This window comes from Spermophilus citellus (assembly GCF_964194105.1).
Source record: "Spermophilus citellus genome assembly, chromosome: 17".
NCBI lineage: Eukaryota > Metazoa > Chordata > Mammalia > Rodentia > Sciuridae > Spermophilus > Spermophilus citellus.
The window spans coordinates 2839164-2867159 of record NC_138199.1 but is presented as its reverse complement, the minus strand read 5'-3'; the positions used below and the strand labels follow the sequence as shown (position 1 = coordinate 2867159).

Genomic DNA, 27996 nt, shown 5'->3' with positions numbered 1-27996 from the left:
TAGTAGGTCATATATCAGCTTTTATGATAATCAATTCATGAGGAAAAGAGCAATGTGGTAAGCACAGTGACCACCAAAGCTATCAGGTTATCATCCCTGGAACCTGTAAATGTTACCTCATGAAGAAAAAGGGTGAGTGGGGAGGCTGAGACAGGAGAATCCCAAGTTTGAGGCCAGCCTCAGCAACTTAGGGAGACCCCGTCTAAAAAAACAAAACCAAAAGGGTTCGGGGTTCAATACCCAGTGCCACCAAAAAGAAAAAGAAAGGGTGAGGGGCTGCGGGTATAGAATTCAGTATAGCTCAGTATAGAACACTTTTGTGCACAAGAACCTGGATTCCATCCCCAACACCATAAAAAGAAAGTCTTTGAGGATGTGATTTAAAAGATTATTTTGGTATCCTTCTATCCAATCAAAAACATCCCTAGTAAAAGGGGCAGAGAGATGTGGCACACAGTAGATGCCATGTGACCAGAGAGGCAGAGCAACAAGTTGCAACTACAAGTGAAGGAATGCTTACAACCACCAGCAGTTTAAGGGACAGGTTTCCCACTAGAGCCTCTTAAGTCAAGGTGTGGACAGGGCTCAAGGACAAGTGATTCTGGATTTCTGACCTCCAAAAAGTGAGAATAAATTCGTTCTTGTAAGCCACCAAATTTGTGATAGTTTTGGCAGCCATAAAAAAACAAACACAAGCAGATAAGCTGCATCTTCCTCATATTGTGGTTGAATTATAAGCATAGGCAGATGATTAACACCAGAATTCAGCAAAAGAGCCTAAAAACTTTTGTGAAACAACTGGCTATATGGAATTTACAACAAAATACTATGTATTTACAATTTATGTGCTACACTTCTGTTTATGATACCCTTACATATGTATGTGACATTATGTCCCAGGTCTGTCATATGTCCAACACTGTGCTCAGCACAGTTGAGTCAATATTTCTGCATAACATGACCTTGGGTCAGTCCTTGATGGCCTTGAATCTGTTTCCCTCTCCTCACAAAAGGGTTAGAGGAATGGGATGGGTCCTACGTGGACAGGACTGATGTCCCTGCTGTTGGAAAAATTATGTGAGACCAGGCTGGGGGTGGGGACTGAGGGAGGCTAAGCACCTTGCCTGGTGCCCCAGGAGGTGGAGAGAACTGGATTCAGGGTCAGCTGTTGGGCTCAGGGTAACTGCTCAGGACAATCACCTCACAGATGGAGCCCACAGGGCTACCATGTAGGTAGTGACTAAAGCCAGAGAAGCAGTAGGAACTCTGGTGGTCAGAACCCCTTATGTTCCTCAGTCTTACAGGAGGAAGGGCTTCTTTTCCTAGGGGTGGGGAAACCTCTGACTGAGGGCCCCATCCCCTTTTAGGGGCTTAGGCATGGGTAGGGAAAAACCACTCTTGCCACATGCAGTCTGGATGGCTGGTAGGTCACTTCTCTCTGGGTTCCCATATATCCTCTCCAGGGCACCCAGGATCCTGTGTCCAGCTCAGTGCTGCCCCTGCAGGTCCATCTGGCCAAGACCACACAGAGGCCCTGGTCCCAATTTTCAGACCAAACCCTGGCCAGCCACTTGCACTGTCTATAGACTCTCTTCTAAATGGGCAGTTAAGTGGCTTGTCCAGGTTCCCACAGCAGGAATTTGGCCAAGCAGACTGGCTCTGAGCGCTGAACAGTGTGATATAGACTCCAGACTGAAGCTCTTGGCCAGGCCCTGGGAGTTAGGTCAGGGATTCAGATGGACTAAAGCCTCTGGGCCCAGCCTTACCCCACCAAAAAAATACCTCCTTCATGCCTGTATCCTATGTACTCCCACACTCTGAGAGCAACTGAAAGCAGAGACCAGGAGAGTTTTGCTCACTGTTGGGGTTCTAGTGAGGACTTGTCTGGTGTAGTGGGAACTCGGTCTTTACTGAGCAAGACCACTTTCATATCCTCTACAAAAGCCAGCTTCTCCCTGCCTTGGTTCAGGCCGTTTCCCCCTCACTGGCATGTAGTCTTTCCACTACCACATGCAGCGAGAAGGTTCGGCCCCTGCATACCTACACCCCATAGTTGTGAAGGCCATCCTCCTTGGAATAGGCAGAGGACAAGGCCACCTACAGCCTTCAGGAGGCCTGGTGTCAACATGGCTGTCTCCTCTGGGGCTCTGAGGGGCCATGAGCTCCACTTCCCCAACCTCTGTTTAAAGTTAAGATGATAAAGGGATTAAGGAGGCACCAAAGGCAAGCTTTCTCTTACGACAGCATCAGACAATTGTTTCAAAATATATTAGATTTGGTTTTTATTGTAGAGCACACATATCAGGGCAAAGTGCTGCACACACAACTACAAATCATTTTTTTGGGAAAAAAAGCTGTAAAAAAAAGCAAAACTGCAACTGCTTTAGTTACGCAGTCCTGACTTGAGGAATCCACGCTGGCAAAGGAGTTCTGGCCCCTGAGAGGGGCTTCTTGATGGTGGCTGCCCACATTTCTGAGGCCCCAGGCCTGGACCTCTATACATAAAGACCCCTGGAGTTGTGGTGGCCCAGTTGCCGAGAGGGCCTCTGCTTTTGGCAGGCCCAGGTCCTGGCCTGGCTGGCAAGAAGACATTCCTAATGAATTTAGATCAGCAAAACCTTGTAGCCTTCCAGAATCTGAGTGGGTAGAAAGCGCCAAAGACTTCACTTTTTTTTCTTCCTTTTATTATTATTGGTTTTTTTTTTTTTTTTTTTTTTTTTTTTTTTTTTTTTTAAAGAAGCCCCTTCCCCAGCTCCCATGCCCCTGAAGCAGAGAAGGCACCAACCCAGTCTGCAGGCCTGAGCTCTGGCCTTGGATGCACACTGTAGGTGAATAGAGGGAGTGGGCACCTTCCTAGAGGGATGATATGGAGAGGAGGCCCAGGGTGGCCAATGGAGGAGAAAGGAAAGCCAAGAGACCAAAGGAAAAATAAAAACTCAAAAAAGAAAACAAAAACCCTACCACACACCACAATGATTTCCCATACCCCAAATGCTAGACTTGGAAGGACACCAGTCCCTCTAGCTAGAAACAATTCCTAAAACTGACCCAACATGGCAAGTCTAACTTTCCATATAATCCCACGCAAATGCTTGAAAGGAGCAACCCAACAAAGAGGCAGGCATACTCTTGGCAAGAGACCTCAGGACCACTGTACTAACCTCTGAGAAAAGTGTGGAGGAAACCTGAAGGGCTCGGCAATAGCCTTAGGGTGACAGGGGCTGGCAATGTTTGGGCTCCGCCCCCAGCCAACCTGAACCACTCTGCTGAGGGAGGAAGAAAGGGTGTTTACAAGAGCTTCCAGAGCCTGGACAGCAAGTGAGGGGTGGAGCAGCAGCCCCCCCCCCCCCTCCAAGAGCTGGCAAGGCTCTAAGAGACCTCAACCAAGTGTGGACATCAGTGGAGGAAAAGGGTGGGCAAGAGACTGAACTTTGTTCAGAGCACTGCAAAGATTTATATTTAAAGCAAAAATGAGAACTTCTTAACCATAACATTTTGTTGCTTTTAAATAAACCCAGCCTAACTCAGCCCCACTTGAAGATAACTGCCCCCCCACACACACTTCTACTGGCTACTCCAGCGTGAGTCTCTGTCCCCTACAGACACCAACAACCTTTTCATCCAGGAGGAAAGCCAAGAACATGAAAACCCAAGTCTTGGCCAATTCTGTTTTTCAGCCTTAACGAGCAACAAACCAAGGGAAAAATATATATATATATAAGATCAAAAACAAAAAATGAAACCCTCAAAACAAACGGAGGGGCAGCTACATGAGGATCAGCCAGAGTTCCCAGGAGGACGGTGGACAGGCCTCAGTGCCTCCGCATCTTCACCTTTCGGGCAGGGCTGCCTGTCGCCTCTGAGCAGTCCTCTGAGGACTCATAGGACTTGCGCCAGTAGTTCTCAGAGCTGAAGCTGCCCCTCCGCCGGTGGGTGGGCATCAGCACTGAGCGCCGGTTCTCTTCCTTGTCCATCTCCAGGATCCGCGGCCTGCAAAGAAAAGAGGGAGGACTATTATCTGAGAGGCTAGCAGGACGGGGGTCTGGCCTCATCACCTCTGTGCCTGGTTCTCTGTCCTTAGGTTAGAGACCTCCAATTCAGTGGTTCTCAGTGAAGGGTATTTCTGGCAGAATCACTGGCACTGGTGGTTCCTGGTCATTAAGTGTCAGTGGTCACACTTCATCTTTGGGCTATCTCCCAGTCACCCTATGGGATCTGCTGGGCAGGAGGAAGCCTTCCCTACCCTGGTCTCTGGAGCCTGTATGGTCCTGCTGTCCACTGTACTTCCCAACTCTTCCTGCTGCCTGTCCCTACAACACAACACCACCTTCTCTGTTCACTAGTTCCTTAACCCACCAAGATCTTTTCTGCCTCACAGCATTAGCCCACACGGTTGTTCTTGCCTAGAATGCCCTTCCTACATAGCTCCCCCATTCTGGTCTTATCTTAAACAGTATCCCATCAGAAACCCTAATTCTTCTCAAATAGATCCTTGGTTCACTTCTACATGCCAAAATTCCCTGCTAACACCTAAATATAAACCCACAAGGGTGTGTTTCCAGGTGGGACTGAACAATGAGGTCATGGGAAGAATATAACATACTTGCATTTGTCAGAGTCTCTGCCCAATCCCTTCCCTCTGAGGGTATAGGCAGCTGGCCAGGAGTTAGGCAGAAATACTACCCATGCTACTCTCCCAGAGAAACCAGACATATGGCTCTGAAAGGTCAGGCAATCTCAGGCTCCTAACCAGCCTACCCACCCTAGGCTTCTCCACCATCATAGTCTAGAGCTAGTTCATGGGGTTGCTTTACTGGCCTTTGTTGAGGATCCTAGGCTGAGTACCTGTGGGCAGCGTCAGGGTCTGCCTTGCGATGAGACCGCTTGGGTTTCAGAGGGGGGTCCCTGTTGTTTCCTGAAAGGCGATCTGAAGCATAGCTGGGTGGTAATGCAGAGCTGCTCAGGGACTTTGTTTCCAATCGGGGTGCATCTAATCTCGTCCTGCAAAGGAAACACACATGTCACGACTGGGTCTCTGATGAGGGCACATGCCTAATCAGTCCAGTTCTTTCTCTTGCCAGGCCAAGTGGAGACCAGCTAGGCCTGTCTATAAGCCAGCAGTCTCTGCTCTGTGATTTAGTATCTTCATGGTCCAACTAAGGACTGGTGTAGCTGACCTCTAACTGACCAACCTCAAGCTCAGGCCTAGGAGAAAAGAATGGGAACACTCCTGTTTGGAGACTTCCAATGACAGGGAACTGTTGTCCCAGAGGTTAAACCCTAGAGCTCTTTCTCAACCGCACAAAGCAACTCTACCTCCCTCCATTTGGACCCAAAAGTGTTCAAGATGCATCCATTCTACCTGCTAAAAGACTGAGGTCCACTGGTGGGCACCACACACTCCAACAGGTGCCTTCATCCCTGCCTGAAATACTACTACAGAAAGGATCCCTGCTCCAGGCCTGTGGAGGGGCTGGAGGGAAATGGAACCAGACTTAACTTTCTCACTGTAGCGACAGGGACACAGGCTGAGTGGCAAAGCTAAGGTGAGGGGGAGCCCAGGCACACTTTATGATCATGAGTTTGGTTTTAGTGCTACCACAGCCACCTGGCAGCTTCTGCTCATCCCAGGATGCTAACCAAATAGAAAACAGAAGGCAATGTTCCCAACCAGCACTGAGTGTAAGTCTCAAGGAACATACTACCTAGTAAAGGCAAAATATGCAAGTACAGATGAAAAAGAGTAGGCATGGAAGAGCTGGGCAGAGATATGCTCAGGGCAGTGATCTAAGTCCTTTTATAAAGCCAGACCAGGAGGAAGCTGGCCTAGGAAACCTCCAAGAAGCCCCAAGGCTTCTTATGCAGTACAGAGAAGGCTGGAAAGTTAAGCAGACTGGAACAAGGGGTAGAAAAGGGGCCCCAGGTAGCCGAGGTGAGACTTAAGCCTAACAGGAGCCATTCTGAACCTGGGAAGGGATCACTCTCCTGAGTTTGACAGAGGTGGCTCCTACCTCCCAGCTGGGAACCAACATTCTGATGCTCTCAGGCCCAAACTGATGGGCAGGTAGAAAGGCAGGCAGGGCAGCTACCTTTGTCCTTGGCTTTCACTTCACAGAATGAAAGGACAGAGGGGTCCAGCTCAATGGCTGGCATACCAGTCTTAGCCTCCACTCTGGGAGGCTCCAGGCTCAGGGAACCAGGACCTAGTCCAAGAAAAAAGAAGACCCCTTTCTGGTACTGCCCCCTCAGAGTTCAGGTTAGTTGTTATCCTTTGAGCTTTAGTTTCTCCACCTGAGCACAGGAAGGAGAAACAGGACTGCCTTTAAGTCTCTGTTCAGTTCTGAGGGCCTAGGAATTAGACAAGTAGCCTGGCTTCCTTCAAGGCTAGGTTCTTTGGGGAGCAGTGGTAGAATCACCTGAGCCCCAAGGCCCTTGCAGACCCCATACCCCTAAGCTGAGCGGTCCAGACTGTAGAGATCAGATGTGACACGAGCTACAAAATTTGCGTTGGAGGGCTCCAAGAATCTATAGCCTTAGAAGAAAGTGCCTCCTCTGACCATACAAGTGATAAGGAGCCTGTGTTCAGGGTGAGAAGGCCCCAGGTAGTTCCCAAAGCCCCCACAACACTCTGGAGCAGTCTGAAGTTACTTCCTCAGGGGAGTGTGTATGGCAAGAGCCGCCACCAAGATGAGAGCCTGTGCTCAGCTTGACCCAGGATCTTCTGTGAAGTATCCTGCCACAAACTGAGGCCTGGCATGAGCCCCAGGCCTCCTGAACTTCCTTCTTGGGGAAGCTTGTCTGGGCAGGCAAGGTGAGGGTGATGAACTCTTCCCATGGGTCTAGGACTGCTAGAGAGGCTGGGGAGAAAGGTAAGAGTCTGGACAGAGAAACCAGGAGCACCAGCTACTCCCTTTGCTTTCCTGGCTGCCTAAGAGAGGAGAATACATTGTCCCCCAATTCCCCACAATGGGACAGCCTTACTGCCATTATGAGGCAGCTCCAAAGAAGGGATAATCAGAGTCAACCTTACCAGAAACCCATCCTTCTTTTTTTTTTTTTTTTTTGGATACCAGGGATTGAACCCAGAGGCACTCGGCTACTGATCCACATCCCCAGCCCTATTTTGTATTTTATTTAGAGACAGGGTCTGAATTACCTAATGCCTCACAGTTACTGAGGCTGGCTTTGAACTCCCGCTCCTCCTATCTCCGCCTCCCCAGCTGCTGGGATTATAAGCAAGCGCCACCATACCCAGCAGAAACCCAGCCTTCTATATTCACTTCACTGTAGGGATAGTTGAGCTGAGACCCAAAGGGCTCTGGCACATATACTAGGAATGTTATAAGATATCTCCTAACGGCTGCAGAAGCTCCTGTCCTTCCCCCACTTATGCAATGCCATCAAGCTGTAAGAAACCAGACCAGAGCTAGATCCCGAGCCCATTATAAAAAGTTTGAAGCAGCTTAACTTCAGAACATGCCCCTCATAAAAGGCAACCAACTCCTTTGAAGCAGACAAGTCCCTTGGGATTTAACAGAGCGCCATGAAATTTGGAATCACAAGGTACTGCAAATTTTGAGCAATAAGTTTTAGTATAAAGTCTGGACTTGACCTCCTCAATAGGTGGCAATAGGAATAAAGACCTGCTTTACAGATCTGATCCAGGTATGTGAGGTGAGGATCAGCTTGCTGACCACTACATCCAAAGGGATCACTGCAGCATCAAGAGTGCATCAGCATGTGAGCTGAGGGGAAGATAAATTCTGTCCCAGGTGCTCCCCTCTTCCTTTAGCACTCATGTAAACCCCCATAGAAGCTACTGGGAGTGAGAAACAATGCTAAATCAGAGCAGGTCACTGTCCTAAGTCACATAGCTACTACCTCACAATAACCCCAAAGCACAGGTGGGCTCTTCTACTGCAGCAGAGCCGTGTGGGGGCAGTGCCATCATTTCTGGGAGATGGGTATCATCATGCACCCAGACCATAATGACCCTGGTGGAAGGGTGGCTCCATGGCTCAATAATGACTATTTTTCCCAACTTCTGGCTCTACTTTTACTAGGAAACCTGGCTTTCCAATGAGACGAGGAAGTGCAAAAGGTCTGTTTAGAAACCTGACCCCTACATAGGACCAAGTTCAAGCACCTTTAAGCATCAGAATCCCACAAAGTCCAGCACCTTCATGTCTCCTGCAGTAGTCCCCACCCATTTTCTACTAACTTCCCTCCAAGATCCTGCTTCTGATTACTACCCATTTATCAGTTGTGCTCTCTCCATAGAGCACTACTGATATATGCAGTGGTTTGCTATGGTCAGAAGAGCCTAAAAACATATGAAGGGTTATCACCTAAAAAGGGGACTCCAAACATATGGTCCAGGGCTCACAGTAAACATCTCCTATATAAAGGCCTGCAACAGGAGACTCTCCAAATCATTCAGTCTGGTTATCACAATAGCATACCACACCCCCCTCAAGACCCCAGAAGCCAGGAGGGCTCCATGGGTGCCAGCCACACAATAGGACCAGCATCAAAGGTACCTAGAAATCCCCCCAACTCAAGTCTGGTAAGGTATCTGTTTTCAGGGCTGGGGATGTGGCTCAAGCGGTAGCGCGCTCGCCTGGCATGCGTGCGGCCCGGGTTCGATCCTCAGCACCACATACCAACAAAGATGTTGTGTCCGCCGAGAACTAAAAAATAAATATTAAAAATTCTCTCTCTCTCTCTAAAATAAAATTAAAAAATAAAAATAAAAGGTATCTGTTTTCCTCCAAGACCCCAGGAGTCCAGAAACCAAGTCTGCTTTTTCCACCGGTGCCACTCAACTCCATATCTCTGGGTTCCCTCCACTCCATGTGCCTCTGCTCAAACTATATACCTTCACTCAGCACATCCTTTCTCATGCCTTACCGTCATGATCAGAAGGGAGGTTTAGTGGGGAAGGAGGTAGAAGTCCATCTAGCATTTGTAAATTTAGCACTGAGAACATAGGGCTTAGGTAAGAACACATCTGGAGAGAAAGTAGCTAAGCCAGGCGTCTAAGCTCATCACCTCTCTGATGGTCTGCCTCTATATTCCCCTGTTGTTACAGACATGGGCAGGATGCCAAATGGGCAAGGTATATATATCTGGATACACACTGGACCAGGAAACAAATGAGCTAAACTTTGCCACAGAATATAAGAGTCATGGAGAGGAGCAATATCATTCCCTGAAGGTGGCAGGGGTCTCTGTGGGTAAAATGCCTCAGACCTAGCCAGGTTCAGGGAAACCAATAGCTGGCCACTCCTCCACATTCTGCTGAGGGACGAGCTTAGAGTACACCCTCCATACCCACTCTCTGCTCACCCACACCCCAGCCTCACATTCTGGCTGCTCTGCTTTGGTTATGTTGGGGTGTCTTCTCCTGACCCCTTGAATTCTTTGGCTCCAGTGGTCAAATAAGCCATTGAGTTCAGCCTCCTATAGTCTATCACATATGAATGAATGAAGCTCATGTGCTTTAATGGCCTCCCAGTGCCCTTCATATTTCTCTACGTGCATGCAGTCTTTTCTTACATCGTATGAAGGCCTCCACCCCAACCACCACTCTGCTCCAGAGTAATGGAGTGTCTCAGAGTTACTGGACTACAAGTCTTTGAGAAGCAACTCTGTTGTTTTTTTTTTTCCTGGTGGGGTTGGAACCCCCAACCTCATGCATGCTAGGCAAGTGCTCTACCACTGAGCCACATCTCCTGTTCAAAGAATATCTTTTCTGACTGAACTACCTTTGCCCTTGAACACCTGTTCTTGGCCCTTCAACCACCTAAAGGTATGCTCCTCTGGAAGGCCTTGACTAGTCTCTGGTGAGCAGTTCAATGTCTGCCTTCTCCCCAAGACAAAAGATAAAAGCCCACACTAATCATACTCCTAGCACTAGTGATCTGAAGCTGCTTTTTCCAGCTTCAGATCACTCTGAGCTGAGTCCTATTTGACCAAAAGCAAAGAAGAAAACTATTTACACTGTCTTGAGCCACTTTACTTGGTTAATGGGAAAGTGCCAACCTTGTAAAAACAAAGTTTTTTGTTTTTATTTTTGTGGCACTGGAAACCAAACCCAAGAATATTCTACCTCTAACCTTCATTCCCAACAGTTTTAAAATCTTTTTTTTTTTTTTTTTTTCCAGTACCGGGAACAGAACCCAGGGGCACTCTTAACACAGACCTGTACCCCTAGTCCTTTATTATAGGCAAATGCAACATAGTGTTGGGGCCTCCTAAAGATCACATAGAAGATCCTGAGAGCCCACAAGTCATCTCCTGAGAATCAGACAGTGATCAAAAACCTTCCATATTCACTCCTGCATCTGAATTACTCCCCTTTATTCCTGACTTCCCTGCCTTCTAGCCTCTGAGCTTGTTTCTGCCTAGCCAGAAGTTTCTAGCTTAGGAGACAGATCTTACCAAGCCTGCCCTGACCCTCCCTTGACTGATGTGCTGTAACTTTTTGCCCATTTTGTTTATGGTGGGTTCCAGTGCTCTGTTTTGTGTGTTTTTTTTTTTTTTTCTAAAGAGAGAGTGAGAGGGGAGAGAGAGAGAGAATTTTCCAACATTTATTTTCTAGTTCTCGGCGGACACAACATCTTTGTTGGTATGTGAGGATCGAACCCGGGCCGCACGCACGCCAGGCGCTACCGCTTGAGCCACATCCCCAGCCCTCTGTTTTGTGTTATAATAGCAATGTAAACATAAGAACAACCAAGAGCACATTAAGTTTCCAAGGAAGCAATAAAGTTTCCTGTGGTACCTAATTCAGGCAACTTGTGTACAATAGATACCTGATATTTCCAAGTCCAAAATCCCTGTTCAAAGATCATTTCAAGGAGCTCATTTCCTGTCTGATCCCTTTCTAAATACAGTTCACACCTCTTACTCTCAGGATTAATGTATGGATCTTGGCAGCTAGCAAAATCCTCCAGGAGGAACACCCAAGTCATGCCAGGAAATCATGGAAACATTGGGACACCCTCTGGTCCCCCCCAAACTGCTTCGCCCCAGAAGTTGATAAGCCTCTTGGCCATCTAGCCCATGCTTTAAAACTTTAACCACAGTAACAAAAAGGCCAGGTCCAGTTTATCTATTGATGGTACCAATGATTACACCAAGGAAAGATGCATGTTAGGCAGCTTGTCCTAGGTGAACTGGGAGACGGGAACATTCAGGGATGTTGACAGATACTAAAGACCTCAAGGAGCTGAACAGCCTGTAGTTGCTACCTCACCCTACTCTCTGTAGATTCCCCCAGATACCTAAAACACTCTCAGTCAGCTATTCACTGAGAAGAGGCAAGAAAATGCTTCAACATTTGAGCTCCAGTTTATTAAATTCAAAGCATCTACTTTGATGAGACACTGGGAAAGAAGGGCAGGACCTGTGATGCTCCAATGTGCAAAACACCAAGGGAATACAAGACCTACCACCAGAAGATCCAGGTTACAGATCTCAACTCAGCGATTTACTGAATGGGAAACATCATAACACTAAACGGCAGGCTACAGATGTCACTCCTGGAGCAGCTCTCAAAAGGTCACTTTCAGCCTCCCAGGGAGATGACCCAGCACCATACATGTCAAAGGAACAACACTTTATTTAACCAGAAAGCACTCAGTAGCCACCCATATGACTCCTTCTATGAGGCCCTTAGAAAGACCTTGCCAGCTATGACCTGAGCTGATGTCAGGGTCCCCAGACCCTCCCTCAGCAGTCTTTATTTTTTGCAGGGGCAGGGAGGCCATGGGGGACAGAGCTGCAGGTGATGGAACCCAGGGCCTCGCACATGCTAAGCATGCACTCTACCACTCTACAGAGCTATATGCCCATCACAACCTGTGCAATTTTTACCTGAACTTAGGAGAAGGCAGGACTGGCTCTCCACTCTCTGCCTATCAGAAGCCAGGCTCAATGCACACTCTAGCCACAGGAACATGACCTCCCCAGAAGATGTCAAATCAGCCAGGTACCTCCAGACTACCTTGTGATGATTTCTGGGCAGTGCCTGGATGCCCAAGTGAAAATATTCTCCTTTTCAACTTGTCACAGCTGTCCTTTTCCAAGACAAGCCCCTGCAGCTACTCTGTGGAGCTGCTTCTCTCCACTTGAATCATTCTTCTCATACTGAAGGATTCCTCCTCTGGGCTGGGCCACATGCTAGGAACCAGATAAACAGGGATCTCCCTGCTCCCACAGAAAATGAATTTGGAAATTCACCATGCCAAATGTATGAGCTGACAGTCTAAACAGTTTATGCTGAGAGGGCTACAGTTGTATGTATGATGCTTCCTGCACGTCAACAACTGACCCTTGAAGGATGGTTAGGTTAATCAACTTTCATTGTCTCCATGTTGGTCATTTGGGGAGGTGGGTATGGATCAGAAGATGAATATATTAGATCAGAAGGCACTGCCAACAGAAGCCACAATGCCACAGAACCCAGGAACAAGTCTATGGACTGTCCTGGGAGTTGCAAGTATCAATCCCCAGAAACTAGGCTACATGCTTGGATTTTATTCTACAAGCAACAGAGACACCTGTACCTCTCCTTAGGCCTCTTGGTTGGTTCTTTATAGTTGGGCATTTCCACAGCTCAACTGCCTGGAAAGCTGGGGATATCCTCCCACTTGTCTCCACCCTCTTCTCACCAAAGCCCAGTCCCTGGATAGCTCTTTGGCCTACTCAAGTCAAAAGGTCAAAGAACCTCAGTCACTCACAATAGCCATTCCTAATGTCAGACCACTTTGCCCAGCTGGCAAAGAGTTTCCAGGGGAGCTGATTTAATAGTGTAGACCCTTAGCTATGCTGAGAAGCATTTGACTCAGCTGTCCTAGCCAGCCAGATATGGAAACCACCATTCAAGAAGAAGGAAGTATCTGGAAGACTGACAAGATGCTCCAAAGATTTACCCAGGAGTCAGGTGCGATGATACACGCCTGTAATCCCAGCAACTCGGGAGGCTGAGGCAGGAGGATTGCAAGTTCAAAGACAGCCTCAGCAACTTAGCAAGGCCCTAAGCAACTCAGCAAGAAAAAAAAAAAAAAAAAAATCCCAGGAAAAGCTATTATGAGAGGTTGGGAGGGAACACCTGGGAGTTACTGCTCTGATTCTACATAACCCCAGGAGTTCCCTTCCAGGTTCATGACCTAGGCAGGCCACGCATCCCTGCTGCAGGTAAAGCCCGAGAATGACAGAGAAGCTGAAAAGAAGGTGCTCTCTGGATTCTGGTTTGGTTCTGGATTTTGGTTTGTGCTGGGAACCACAGGAAAACAAAATAGAAAGGTAATTTAAAAAACACTTTATTTGGGCTGTGGTTGTGGCTCAGTAACAGAGTGCTTGCCTCACACATGTGAGGTACTGGATTCAATCCTCAGCACCACATAAAAATAAACAAAATAAAGATATTAGGGGCTGGGGATGTGGCTCAAGTGGTAGCATGCTCGCCTGGCATGCGTGCGGCCTGGGTTCGATCCTCAGCACCACATACAATAAAGATGTTGTGTCTGCCAAAAACTAACTAACTAAATAAATAAATATTAAAATTCTAAATAAATAAATAAATAAATAAATAATTTAAAAAAAAACCCCTCTGATCAATTTTGGGATTATTCTTAAGCTAGAGAAGAGAGGTTGCCAACCACCAAGTCAACCCAAGTGTTTGAAGTTTCCAAATGTGCCTGGTGCTCTGCCTATACCACAGAACTATCCCACCTAGGTCTGGGTCATATCCACACTACTGACAATAATACAGAAGTCAAAGTTTCAGCTTGACAAAGTGACAGAGCCATGCTGATGACTCCTTTATCACCTTATTCTGGAGTTCTGCAACCAAAAGACAGAATACCAAAGTTATTGACTGAAGTTAAAAAGATGGCAAACTCTTGGGCTAGGGTCATGGCTTAGTGGTAGAACATTTGCCTAGCACATGTGAGGCACTGGATTCGATCCTCAACACCATTTAAAAATAAAAACAAAGGTGTTGTGTCCCTCTACAACTTAGAAAAAGATGGCAAACTCTTATAAGCCCAGCAATTTAGAGCTGAGCACAAGCTTAAATCTGCCTCAGCAACTTAGGGAGACCCTAGATGTAGCACCCCTGGGCTTAGTAAGACAAACCAACAGTTTCCAGCAGCCAAAGCTGGAATAATTGAACATAAATACCCCGACTCTATGCTGATGTAAACAAATGGATTTAAAAAAAAAAAGTGTGTGTGTGGGGGGTGTTGGAATATAGTCAGATCTCCTATGCAGAAGAAATACAAATAACTCATGTGGCTACTTCTCTCCTGCCTCAAGAAGGTAAGGCTAAATCTTCACCTTTGGGATTTTTGTTTTGTTTTTTGGTTCTGAGAATGAACCCACAGTCTAGTACATGCTAGGCAAGTGTTCTACCACTGAGCCACACCTTTAGCCCTTTTGTTTGTTGGTACTGGGAACTGAACCCAGGGGCACTTTATCACCAAGCTACATCCCCAGCCCTTTTTGAGAAAGGGTCTCACGAAGTTGCTTAGAACCTTGCTAAATAGCTAAGGCTGGCCTCAAACTTGAGATCCTCCTTTTTCAGTCTCCCAAGCTGCTATGATTATACGTATGCACCATCACACCCAGCATCTTGTTTTTAAGAGATCAATCTAGCTATGTTGCCCAGGTTGGCCTTGAATTCCTTAATTCAAGTGATGGGTCCTCCTGGGCTGGAATACTTGTGCACATCACAGTGCCTGGCCTCACTACTTCATGTAGACTGTATATGGACGGAGGAGAAGCAGTAATTTTTATAGTTGAAAAACTGAGGGCTGGGGATGTGGCTCAAGCGGTAGCGCACTCGCCTGCGTGCAGCCCAGGTTTGATTCTTAGCACCACATACAAACAAAGATGTTGTGTCTGCCGAAAACTAAAAAATAAATATTAAAATTCTCAAAAAAAAAAAAAAAAAGAAAAACTGACAAACATTGCAGATGACTAGATGTTCAAGATCAGCAGTGCCAAATTATTTTAACAGAATATACCCTTAGCATATGGTAAAACTAGCACTTTATTTCTGTGGTCTTCCTCCCAGAAAACATAACCCTAGACCAACCTTAAAAATGTGTGTGTGTGCGGGGAGGACAAATACCAATTGAGGGATATTCTATAAAATGTTTTGGTTTAATCAATCAATGTCATTAAAAATAAGGCCTAAATCAGGCCGGGCGCGATGGTGCATGCCTGTAATCCCAGTGGCTTGGAAGGCTGAGACTAGGGGAATCATGAGTTCAAAGCCAGCCTCAGCAATGGCAAGGCACTAAAAAACTCAGTGAGACCCTGTCTCTAAATAAAATACAAAATAGGGCTGGGAATGTGGCCGAGTGCCCCCGAGTTCGGTCCCCAGTACCCCACCATCCTCCAAAAAAAAAAAAAAAAAAAAAAAAAAAAATCAGACACAATGGCACAAGCCTATAATCCCAGCTACTAGGGAAGCTGAGGATTCCAAGTTCGAGGCCAGCCTCAGCAACTTGGTGAGACCCTAAATAAAAAATAAAAAGGGCTGGAGATGCAGTTGAGTGGTAGAGTGCCTCTGGGCTCAATACCCAGTACCAAAAAAAGAATAAGACAAGTCTGAGAAAAGATCACAACCAAGAAGAGCTTAAGGTGATATGATAAATGTGGAAAATATCTTAGAACAGGGAGAAAAAAAATAGGGGGAAAAAAAAAAGAAAAGTCACTTGTTTATTTTCTTTTTCATGGTGCTGATGAGAGAATCCAGGCCCTTGCACAAGCTTAAGCAAACGATCTACTACTAAGCTACATCCTAACCACTAATGGTTTCTTGATAATAACAAACGTACCAAACAAATGTACTAAGGAGCTTGGTTTGTGGCTCAGGCGCTTGCCTAGCATATCTGAGGCACTAGGTTCAATCCTCAGCACCACATAAAATAAAGGTATTGTGTCCAACTAAAACAAATACACACACACACATTTTTGGTGGTGCTGGGGATTGAACCCCAGGGCCTTGTGCATGTAAGGCAAGCACTCTACCAACTGAGCTAAGTCCCCAGCACCAAAACAAAAATATTTTTTAAAAATAGAAGAAATGGGGGCTGGGGATGTGGCTCAAGCAGTAGCGTGCTCGCCTGGCATGCGCGGGGCGCTGGGTTCGATCCTCAGCACCACATAAAAATAAAATAAAGATGTTGTGTCCACCTAAAACTGAAAAATAAATATTAAAAAAAATAGAAGAAATGAAATACAGGGTACTAAAAAACTGTGTACAACCACAATTTTCTATAAATCTAAAACTGTTCTAAAAAAATAAAGTTTATTTAAATTTTGAAGAAAAAAGTTGGCAGGCTTTCCATCTCCTGAACAAACCCAAGTCTACATAGTGGTCTTGCTCTGCTCACCGACTTTTATGGGAGTCTGGGCAATCCCTGATCCTCTCTGGAACTCCATTCAAAAGAAGGCTTGTCTTTCTCTGATCCAATGTTTGTGTGGCTGTGGCTGCTGACAAATCTGTCTGCTCACCACAAGGACCAAAAAAAAAAGCTATAGCCAGACTTGGTGGTGCACACCTGTAATTACACTCGGTAGGGAGGCTAAGGCAGGAGGATCTCAAGTTTGATGCCATCCTCAACAGCTTAGTGAGAGAGACCCTCAGAACTTAGGAAGATTCTGCCTAAAAATAAAAAAAGGGCTGGGGAACATAGCTCAGTGGTCAAGTGCCCCTGGGTTCATTACCCAGTATGGAAAATGACAACAACCAAAAAAACCCTGGAGAGGCCAGGTTTACTGACTTTATTTATTTATTTAGAGATTTTTAATATTTATTTTTTAGTTTTCGGTGGACACAACAACTTTGTTTGTGTGTGGTGCTGAGGATCGAACCCGGGCCACACGCATGCCAGGTGAGCGCGCTACCGCTTGAGCCACATCATCAGCCCCATACTGACTTTAATCAGTACATCCATCCCTGAATCCTCTTAACAGAGTGGAGACAGCTACAGCTATGAGCCAGCTGAATACTGCATTCGAACCTTACACTGTCTCCTTACTCCCTGCTCCTCCCAGAGTGAAAACCCAGACATTTTTTTTAAGCAGGCTTCTAAAGTACAGTCCTAAAAATAATCACAGAGCACACATGTGACAAATCAGAACCAAAGAGGTGAGAGGAGGAGGTTGGGAGTGGGGTGGGATGGGGAAAAGTGTTCCCCAAATCTTGTCTCAAGATTGTGCCCATAAATACTGGGCAGCATGTGATTTTTGTTCAGTCCTAAAGTCCAAAGTCTGATGAAAAAGCAAAACAGCTTTATCCTCACAGAATGCAAACAAAAAGTAAGAGATCATAACAGCTTTCTGCCCTCCCAGATTTCTCTGTTCCCATGCCACTGGTGTAAGGATTTCTCAGGAAATCCAGACCTACATCTCCAGACAGGTCTACAGGTGGCGCAGAAGACACCAAACATAGGGTACTTACTTCCTGAGGATGATGACCGCTCGGCGCTCCTTGATGTCCTGAGGCCTTATGCAGTGAGTGATTTCGTCAGCAGCATATCCACTGGAAAGAAACATAGTATAAGGTACCATGAAGAGTGGAAAACCAAAACACCTGGGAGACCAGAATACAGCTCATGTATTAAGGCTGCCCCCTGCTTGTTATTTGCAAGGTTCAAGGATCTACATATGTGGAAGGGAAATACCACATTCCAGGAAGCTTTTGCTGAAAAATTACTCAAGGAAAAACCTGACTTGAGGCAAAGGACACCCATTGGCCTCTTAAGAGAGGCCAGGCAGGACTCTCTCCCCCTAGGCCAGGAGCTTTTTTTTTTTTTTAAGAGCCCTTAAGGCTGGAGATGTAGCTCAGAGGTAGAATGTTTGCTTGGCCATGTATGAAGTCCTGGTTTCATTCCCAGCTCTGCAAAACTAAAATAAGTAAAGAACCTTCAAGAGAATGCACCTTTAGAGGCTCTGAAGAACTGGAGTGACTCAGGGAAGACCTCGATGAGGACACAAAGAGCTATCCCCTCCTTATTCTTCCTCCCTTTCCCTCACCCCACAGCACAATGAAGGAAGCCAACGTAGCTGCTGACACACTGAGTCACCAGGGAGAACTAGGACTGCCACATTCCAAAAGAGAATTTGTCTACTTGGAAAAAAAACTTTCAAAAGCCTCCTTTGGGGGGATCCACAATTTTGAAGACAGCTGTGTTTGGGATATTTTAAGAATTTCCATCACACTCAAATTTCTATTTATTTTCAACAAGTTATAAGATTTTTAAAACTGCTTACAGACCAATGAATGTGGGTAGATGACTGTCTTCTTTTCAGTTAGCATTTTTTCCCCTCTGAAATTCTAGCAACTCCAATTCCTAAGCCCCTCATATGCTCTCACTGGGAGCATAACAGCCAAGAGACATCCCAAACCCAAGTCTTCCAATGAGCTGTGGCAGATCTACCTAGACAAACACTTGCCCAACCACAGGCCTGGTGGGAAGTTTTGCAGTCTCAGCTTCCCCACCTGCTCAGGGAATTTCAGGCTGCCCTGGACCACAAACCTTCCTCAGGGTTGATCACCTCCTTCTCAAGGGCAGCAATACAGACACAAGTTTAACTGTCAGAAATGTCATAGGCTTGGGAAGGATTCCTTGAAGTGACCAGGCTGGCCCAACTATGGATAAGAATTGGATGCAAGAATCAGTAAAAATAAAGTCAGGTTGATTCAGGCTCTGCCCCCTACAAAGTATACCTCTTATCTGTACATCTGATTTGAGACAGTGCTGGTGGCAGAAGAAAATTCACTTGGAAAAAAATTTTTTAAATGTTTTTTTTTATACCTTCATTTTTTTAAAAAATGTGATGCTGAGGATTGAACCCAGTGCCTCACGCATGCTAGAACCACAGTCACTAGAAAATATTATTTTCAAAAAACGTTAGTATGTTAAAGGGATAATTCTGAGTTACTTCTGAAAAAGAACCTGCAGACTTTAACTAGAGCACTGATCAAAGAACCCTTTCTCAATAACTATTAATATGTCAGCCCACTGTTAAGAAGTGCCATATCCAAAATTGTGGAATCCCCCAAAGGTGTTAGGGAGTTGAAGGGACATGGGTTCAAATCAGAACTTTGTCATCTACTACCTACTTGACTTAGTTAAGTTACATACTGAATCTAAATCTCAGTTTCTTAATCTGTAGTAAGGAGAACAGTAGGTTCTTGGGCATTCATTGTTAAGCTTTATAACTTAGGAATTCATTGTCATTACAAAAAACTACAAAATTGTACTTACTTTCAGCACTGGGGATTGAACCCAGAGGCATTTTACCACTGAGCTACATTTTATATATTTTGAAATGGGAGTCTAACTAAATTGCCTAAGCTGGCCTCAAATGAGTAGCTGGGATTACTAGCATGTACTACCACCTGGTAAGACTAAAAAATTTTAAGAAGCAGCCCTTACCTTTTCCCTTCCAGGCAGAAGCACAGGGTTCTAGGTTCTAGGTATCTAGGCTGATACCTCTGGGAGGGGGTGGTGAGAGGCCACACATTCAGGGTTTTGAGAATTAAGTTCCTAGGGCCTTACCATTTGCTAATCATTGCCCAAGGGTCCTGGGAGGGGGGGGAGCAGAGCCTTGGGGTCAGCATCTGCCAAGAAGATATGAGCTGGGATCACCTTGCAGGGATCTCTCTATAGGGAGAGACCTCCTAGGCCCTATTCCAGGGATAGAAGTTAAAGGTCTTATCCCACATTTTTATCACTCACAGTGGTGAGATCTGGGTTGTAAGATAGTTCCATATAATCTACACATAGCACTTCTCAGGAGTCCATAGGTACATTTCTAAGGCTTAAATCTGCAGTGCTAGCTACAAGCAATGTTCCCTGCTGTTAACAAGTTCTATTAATCTGTTTGACTTGGACTACAGACATGACCTAGGGCTCTAGCTTCTAATCTCTTAACAAGGAACCACTACTCTTAATGTAATTCTGGAGCAAATCCAGATGTTTGTCAAAGCTTGATTGCCTCCATGCTTCCAGGCCCATCCTCTAAAGACCTCTAGAACAAACAATAAGCTATGCCAGGCTCTTGCCCTGAGCCCAGGCCTCAGAACTAATGTGCTGATACAGGTCCCCTTGGCATGGACCCCACCTGGAGGGCTCATTAGCACTGGTCTTCTAGAACTTCCTGGCAGCTGTTGACAGTCCACTGACCATTCTTCAAAGTATTGGGCTCAAGTGGAAACTCAAAGTTCTGACCAAAAGAAGCTCTCCTGGCCAAACTTCAGCAGCAAGTGCCCAGCAGAGACCACAAGAGTATAATTTACTGCTAGGAACCTACTCGCTACAAGAGAAAATGTTTGAAAGTCCCAGTCTGCCAGCTTGAAACTTAATATGCCATGGATCCAGCCCTAACCTTGGCATGAAGAAAAGTTCCAGTGCCTCCTGCTCCTTTGTTTTCACAGGGAAATGAAAGGAGGAAATACTTTGTGCAGTCCAGCTTGCTTACTCCCTCCCCTAACTGGGCCCCAACCCCAGCAGCAATTAGTATGCAAGAAGTATCAAGAGTAATAAGGCCTAGCTAGGTGTGGTGGCACACCCCCATACACCCCCAGCAATTTGACAGAGGCAAGAGGATCCAAGTTCAAGGTCATCCTCTGCAACTCCGTGAGACCTTCAGCAAAACTTAAAAAAAAAAAAAAAAAGCTGTGGATATAGCTCAATGTAAAGCACCCCTTGATTCAATCCTTAGTATCCAAAACACAAAAGGGTAACAGGATCTATCTCTGTCACCTACTAGACCTTAGAGTGATTCGTAAGGAAGGTGACACATCTACCTTCTCTGGGAAGCTTTCCCTGAGCTCCCGCAAGCAAGGTTACTCCCAAAACCTCAACCACACCCTCCTAGGACTTTTTACTACATTTGGCCTATGGAGATTGTGTCTTCCCTACAAGACAGAGCCTTCTAAGGCCTTATTCAACTCTGTACACAATGGACCAAAAATGAAATGCATACTAAGCCAAACTTTTCCTACCACTTTTGGAGTCTCAGTTCCTATATCTGTAAAATAGAGATGAGATGCAAGAATGAGGAATCTAAAAATCTATAACTATGCAGACCTCTGGCGACAGCTCTGGAGATCAAGTTGTTAAGGCACATTTCCAAGATGCCCACCATACCCTGTCTACTCCATGCCCTCTCAGCCTACACCAGAACAGATTAGAGATGGAGGGACTGGCCAAGATGACAGAGTCTAGAGACAGCCTCCCTCTGGCTGGGGCTACCTATCTTAGACAGCCCCATCACTGATAGGCTCACAAGACTGAGAAGCTTAGGTTTCTGGAGGAGAGCAGGTAGGAAACCTGGGCACAGAAGCAGAACTGTGAGCTCAGACTCAAGTTATTTACCAGATCTGAGTGTCCAGGAAGACACATGGCTTAACTTTCAGATAAGTCTGGGGACTTTTTGAATCCAGAGGGAAAAAGGTCAACCTGCTGTTTCCCAATTTGATAGGATCTGAACACAGAAGGCAGCTCATCTCCTGAGACACCTTTAGTTAAACTTCAAGTAATCAGCAGTGGGGACAGAAAAGTCAATCTTCTTTGGTGACTCTGGCATCACTGGCTCCACTTTGCAAAAGAAAACTGAGGCTCACAAAGGTTAAGTCATTTACCCGAAGTCAAACAGCTAAAGTGATAGTTTTGGAATTGCCACCAAGTTTGCCAAAAAATTTTTTGCTTTTGTTTCTGTTTGGGGTGGTGGTGGGGGGAGAGTTTAGGTAGCAAGCATAGAAAGAAAAAGGCCCATCTGTGTTTCCTACTAACAAAGTCTAGTCTGTCCTGGGGTCCTTGCTGGCATCACCAAAGGACACATGCCCTGGAAAAGTCTGCAAAGATAAGCCCGTGCCCCCCAGAGAGCCAGCACAGTATCTCAGTAAAGGCTATATGCCAAGTGCCAGTCCAAAATTGCCAGGCAGCCCTAAACAAATTTTTTTTCCCAGCCCTAAAAATTTTTATGGCCTATTTATTCTCTGCTTGGTCTAGGCTTCAACATTAGCTTCCTCTCCTTTGCTGCCCTCTGCCTGTGTGTGTGTATATGTGTGTATACACAACTGGGGATGGGACTCAGGGTGTTGCACATGCTAGGCAAGAGATCTACCACTGAAATGCATCCCCAGACCTTTTTTTTTTTTTTTTTGGAGACAGGTTTCACAACATTGCCCAGGCTGGCCTCAAAACTGCAATTGCAATTGCCTATCTCAGCCTGGGATGATATGTGTAAGTCACCATACATACCAATACTCCCTGCCTTCTCATCAGGTCCAGCAGCTGCAAGAATAGCCAATCTCAATGGCCAGGAGTCCATCTTGAGAACATACAGCCCTGACCTCATCTTGCCGTTTCTCCCACTCCCATGGCAACAGAAGATTCCACATGAGATGTGGCCCAGGACCTATCTGCCCTACTTTCCCAACTATTTTAAGCCAGAAAGCTAAATTTTGCTTTCAACCAGCAGAACAAGATTAGCTCTTAGCCCAAAATGGACAGGGGTGCTCACTCTACCCAATACCAACTGTTAAGTACAGGAGGCAAAGGCTGAGCTCAACAGTCCACCCCTGGCTGAGCAAAACAAGTCATTTCCAGACCCGTGGCCACAGCCTGGGTCTCTGGGCATGAAGCCACCACACATAGATCATGCTGCTGTGAATAAAGGTAGAAGCATGTAAGCAATTAGTCTTGAGGTTATTATTCTAATTAATCCAATTGGACCTGTTTTAATCTTCCCCATTCACCTTATAGGAATAGGCAACAGAATACAGGATGAGTTATTTATTTAGATAAGAGAATAAAAAGGATGGCCACCCAGACCCCTCCAAGGAGGACACAAAAACAAAACAAAAAAAAACAACGACCAGTTGGGTTTAGAAAGGAGTATAATAAAACATTTCCAAGAAGGGTCTGAGGTCTTCCTTTAAGTGCCCAGGTTTAAACACTGCTGAGTCAATGTTTGCCACACCAACATCCACTTTGAACACTATTAAATACAAAAACTTCATTCCTGCCACGTTGTCTTGGACAATTACAAACACCATTGCAAATGACAACCAAAGTCTCAGGTGACAAATGCTTCAATCCCTCTGCATATGCAGAACACCTGTTTTGTCAGAACCTTCCTTCTGATCTGCAGCTTTACTGCATATCACTGCCTGGATTGAGACTCCTACCAGGAAGTGAGAGAAAGCACCACCTCTCTTACTAGCTTACATGCAAGATTTGATGAGGGCACTATAAACAGGCAGGTGTTCATCCATCTGCACACCAAGTAAGCTGAGTTTTAAATGAGTCGGTGGTAGATGATTTAAATTAGTGGAAGCATCCAAAATTTTAGGGTAGTGGCTTTCAACTGGAGATGAGTCTACTCCCCAACTCTCACCCTCAGGGAATTTGGTGATATCTGAAGACATTTTTGGTAGTCAAAAAGTGCTCTGGCGGGGCTGGAGTTATAGCTCAGCAGTACAGCACTTGCCTCGCACATGTGAGGCACCAGGTTCGATCCTCAGCACCACATAAATACTTAATATATTTATATATACATACACACACACACACACACACACACACACACACACACGCACGCACATACGTATATATAAAGTGCTACTGGCATCTAGCACAGGGAGGCCAGGTACACTGTATAATTTCTACAATACGTTGCCAGCCCTCACAACAACGAATCAGCAAAGCTGGGCATAGTGGTGCTTGCCTATAATCCCAGGAACTGAGGAGGCTGAGGTAGGAGGATCTCTTGCTGGAGACAAGACTGGGCAAGTATGTGATATCTTGTCTCAGGAAAAAAAGGGGGGCAGATGAGGGTCCTGGGGGATGTAGAGCACCCCTGAATTCAATCCCCAGGGCCACTACCAAAAATAAAGAATTAACAAGCCCTGAATAGCAACAGTAGCACTGTTAAGAGGTTCACCAAGAGGCTGAGCTTCACCAAGGCATCAGCTACCAGTCTCTAATGAATTACATCTGCCTCACAGCAGCACCTACCCCTCCCCTTACCTATGGTCACACCCTGCTACTGCTGCCAAACCTTCTGCTGTTGTATGCTTCCCCAATCCTGTTTTGCGTGGCTAATTTGTAGTCCCAAAACTTCATGAGTCTCAAAAACTTCCAAGTTGCAGCTTACTTCCCCCCCAAAACTCCCAACACTATGGAGCTTATAATAAGATGACCCTTAGGCACACTCCTGCAATTACCTGCCTGGGCTGTGACTATCACCTAGTCTGAGGTGTTCACTGAGTTTGAACTACATGAAAGTTATGAGACATGTTTCAGGATCCACCAAATCCCTAGCCCCTTCCTCACCAAAAAAGCAGAAGGCTCATTAAATTGTTGTATATGAAAGTAAGCATCCATTCAAGTGTCCAAACTGTGCCAAAATCTGTACTTAACACCAAATCATCACATTTAATTCTAAAAGGCTTCAGAAGTTGGCATCATCCCAACTTTGTGGATAAGAAAGCCAGGTCTGAGCCCGCCCACAAGATCCCAAAGCAAATAAGGAGAGTTGGATTCAAAGCCTGGGGCGGTACTTTTCAGGACGTGGCTGGCCCTCCCACACTAACTCTACAGCTAAGTCTGAATCCAGGAAGGGTTGGAAGAGACTGGAAAAGCTTTAAAACTTTACTAAAGAAAAGATGGAATTTTCCTGATGATGCAATCTGGTTTCGGATCACTAACAGACCTGCATATTAAGAATTTAAAACTTCAAAAAAAAAAAGAAAAAACCCTAAAATTTCTACTCCTCAATCCAGGAGTGTGCATTTGTTTGGGGGTTAAGTATCTCAAAGTCACAAAATGCCTTGGATCTCCTCATTAAGCAGTCAATTACTGATGGGCCTCCTGAAAACAACCCTAATGGTCTATGACTATGTAGAAAATTAATATCTCATTAAGAGACCAAGTAGTCTTTGTATGAGCTCTTTTAGCACTGAGAACTCTTCCCAGAAATCAGAGGCCCAACCTGCCTTCTATAACAAGCCCCCAGGGAGGACCTAACCCTGGAAATCCCATCTTAAAAGGCATCCATCTGGAAACACCACCCAGACCTGAGATGCTCAGAAGTCCAAAAGACAAGGAAACATCTGACAGCTAAGTGGTTCTCTAGGATCCAAAGTACTGTTTATGTTACCAATGCCTTCCCAGATTTTCCCATCAGGAGGTGCTGGGCATCTCAAGACTCTGCTGCCATCCTCAATAATCAAAGGAGGCTCAGCTGTTCAACTGAAATGACAGATGACCTGCTCTTTTGATATTAAGAGGGCTCCTGGGACCCTGCTTCTCCCCATAACTGTGGCCTATGGCGTCAACTGCACTTCAAAGGTTAAGCTGCTCACAACAAAATCCTAGTTTGTCCTGATCCTGTACCTGGTGGCAGTCAAGCTATACACTAGAACTCCTAAGAGGTTTTTGAAGATTACTGAAGTACATTACTAGATTTACCTTTTCCAGGATTGGAAGGAGGTAGCTTTTCACTTCACATAGACAATAAAAGTGTTCTGGTAGACAATTTTCCCTGGGGCCAGGAAACCAAGTCAATTTTCAGTTTGTGAAATCTACTGCTCACAAACTATAAGGCCAAATACCTGGTCAAGAGCCCAGGTGTACTTTATAAGGTCCCAGTAACTGGCAGCACGTTCTTAACAAAGGACCAATGGGCTTATCCATAACTAAGAGGAAAGAATTGAGTGTGGTGTATTTTATTTCTGGCCCAATCACTGAATTATTCGACTCCAGGGAAGTTATTCCCCCTCTAGGGAATGGAGAAACTGTCAATTAAATACTCTCAGGGGCCCTCTGCCTGTATTTTTCTGTTAAGGAATCCACTAATTTTTTTTTCCTTTAAGAAAACCAAGAACAACAGAGCAGGAATGACTTCGATAGTAAGTTCAACTTTTTTTTTTTTTTAAACACTGCTTTGGAAATGGAGGTATGCTTAAAATCTCATAAGGAAAACAGAGTCCTAATATCTTAGCCTTCTGGAAAGACATTCTGGACTAATTCTCAGTTAAGCCCGTGGTCACGTGAAAGCTAGCTACAGGTGCAGAATTCGACATTGGTTCTTGAGCCCTACACAAACCCCTTCCCCTACTCCCTACAACCTACAAAATGAAGGATGGGTGAGAACCGTTTAAAGGACGGGCTCCTATTGGCCGCTGCTTTCTGAACCCGGGTGGGTAGTTAAGGCAGCGGGTGCAAGGCCGCCCCCTCCTCCCAGGTGGGTTACCTGAGCACAGTCACGCTCCCCCTGCGCACTGGCAGGGAAAGCACAGGTTCTGACACCCGGATAGGCTTGAACTGGAACTTGCAACCGAAGCACAGCGCGGAGTCGCTAAAGAAGGACACGGATACGATGGGGCGCTCAAAGATGTGGATAGGGTCCACGTGAGACACGATACAGCCGCCGGGCTGGTAGTCGTTGATGACGGCGCTGTTGACGAAGCCCTCGGGGATGACGCGGTGCTCCACCAGCTTCTGTATCACCAGCTGGTGCACCCACTCGGGGATCTCGTCCACGTCGCCCGGCGGATAGAGGCGCTCCTGACCGGGCCCACGCTTCTGCAGCTGGGCGCCGTACGTGTATCCCTCGCCGAAGAAGTACTTGTTGCGCAGCGGGGCCCGGTCCACCGTGTGCTCGTTGTACAGGCCCTTCTCGGCGCGGGACACCACCTCATCGATGCGGGCCTCAATCTTGGCGCACTCATCCTGGCTGAAAAGGCGCATCTGGCGGATGCCGCTCTTCACCTTGCGCGCCTCCTCCTCCTTCTGCAGCTGCTGCTCCTCGTAGTCGCTGCGCTCCGGGTCAGAATCCTCTTGATATTTGCGCTTGGTCCCGGACATTGGGTAAGGCTCTGCGGCGGCGGCGGCGGCGGCCGCGGCGGCTACAGCGGCGGCGGCTGCGGCCGCGGCTTCCCGACTGCCCGCCTTATAGTTGTCCCGGGACGTCATGGACTTGAGCTTCTCACGCAGGTCTGTGTAGCCGCTGGCGGCCGCCATGGCCCCCGCGACGCTACTCTAGGGTCCTCCGGGGCGGGCGGGGCGGCCAGGCATGGCTCTTGGGGGACGCGCCCCGGTGCCCCCGGAAGGAACAGGGTCCTCAGTGCCGGACCCCCATGCGTTGCCTCAGGACCCAGCGGGGGGCGTCTAGGGGCCAGGAGCGGGGTCGGAACTCAGTAGCGGCAGGTCATGCAGCGGTGGCGACAACGGGGCTTCCTCCTCCTCCACCTCCTCCACGTCCCGGGGGGCAGGGGCGCCAGAAGCGCCTCATGCCGTGGAGGGCTGCCGCGTAGGCTCGGCCCGACTCCCAGCCAGACCCTCAGACGCCCGGCCCGGCCCGCACTTTAAAGCTCTCCTCACGACGTCACGGGCCGCCCGCCCGACGTCCGCAAGCGCCGCTCCTTAGCGGGCTTCTCGGCGCGCACGCGCAGTATTGCCGGCCACCGCGGCTCCTCGCGCTAGGGGCATGCGCGTGCGTGCGGGCCCGGTCGGCGGAGGTGCTGGCGCAAGCGCACACCGGGGCCGCTCGTCGTCCGCCGCCCCTCCCCCACTCTCTGAAGGGCTTCGAGAGAGCACTCTCAAACAGCGACCTTCTTCCACGCCGCGCCGCCTCCCAGACCCACGGGCTCCCTCAGCCGGGGTGCGCTCACGCTGTCAACACTCTTGCTATGCCGCGTCATGGCATTGTCCGAATGTCCGTAAAGGCCTCAATCCCCAGCGCGCAATCACCGGAGAACCGCCACAACCTACACCGCCCCGTTACCGCCCCCTTTGGCGCTTCCACTTTTTTAATTGGGCCGCCGGCCACGCGCCGGGCGGGCCCAGACTGGAGTTTTCACTAGTCGGTTGGTAATCATGCCTGTCAATCAGGGAGTCTCCTTGGCTACTGCGTCCATCTCTTAATTAGCTGCGAGGAGGGCGGCGAGGACCCCTA

The 27996-nt window shown here is 47.0% G+C and overlaps 1 protein-coding gene across 1 annotated transcript; it reads right to left on the bottom strand.

The window, feature by feature from the left end:
* Nucleotides 1-27837, bottom strand: ALKBH5 (alkB homolog 5, RNA demethylase). Its single transcript, XM_081270525.1, has 4 exons — nt 26293-27837; nt 17483-17563; nt 4846-5001; nt 1-3990 (listed from the first exon to the last, which is right to left on the bottom strand). Exons 1-4 carry the CDS (start codon nt 27060-27062, stop codon nt 3813-3815), a joined length of 1185 nt encoding a protein of 394 aa, XP_081126651.1. The 5' UTR covers nt 27063-27837; the 3' UTR covers nt 1-3812.
* Between the last annotated feature and the right edge of the window lie 159 nt (nt 27838-27996).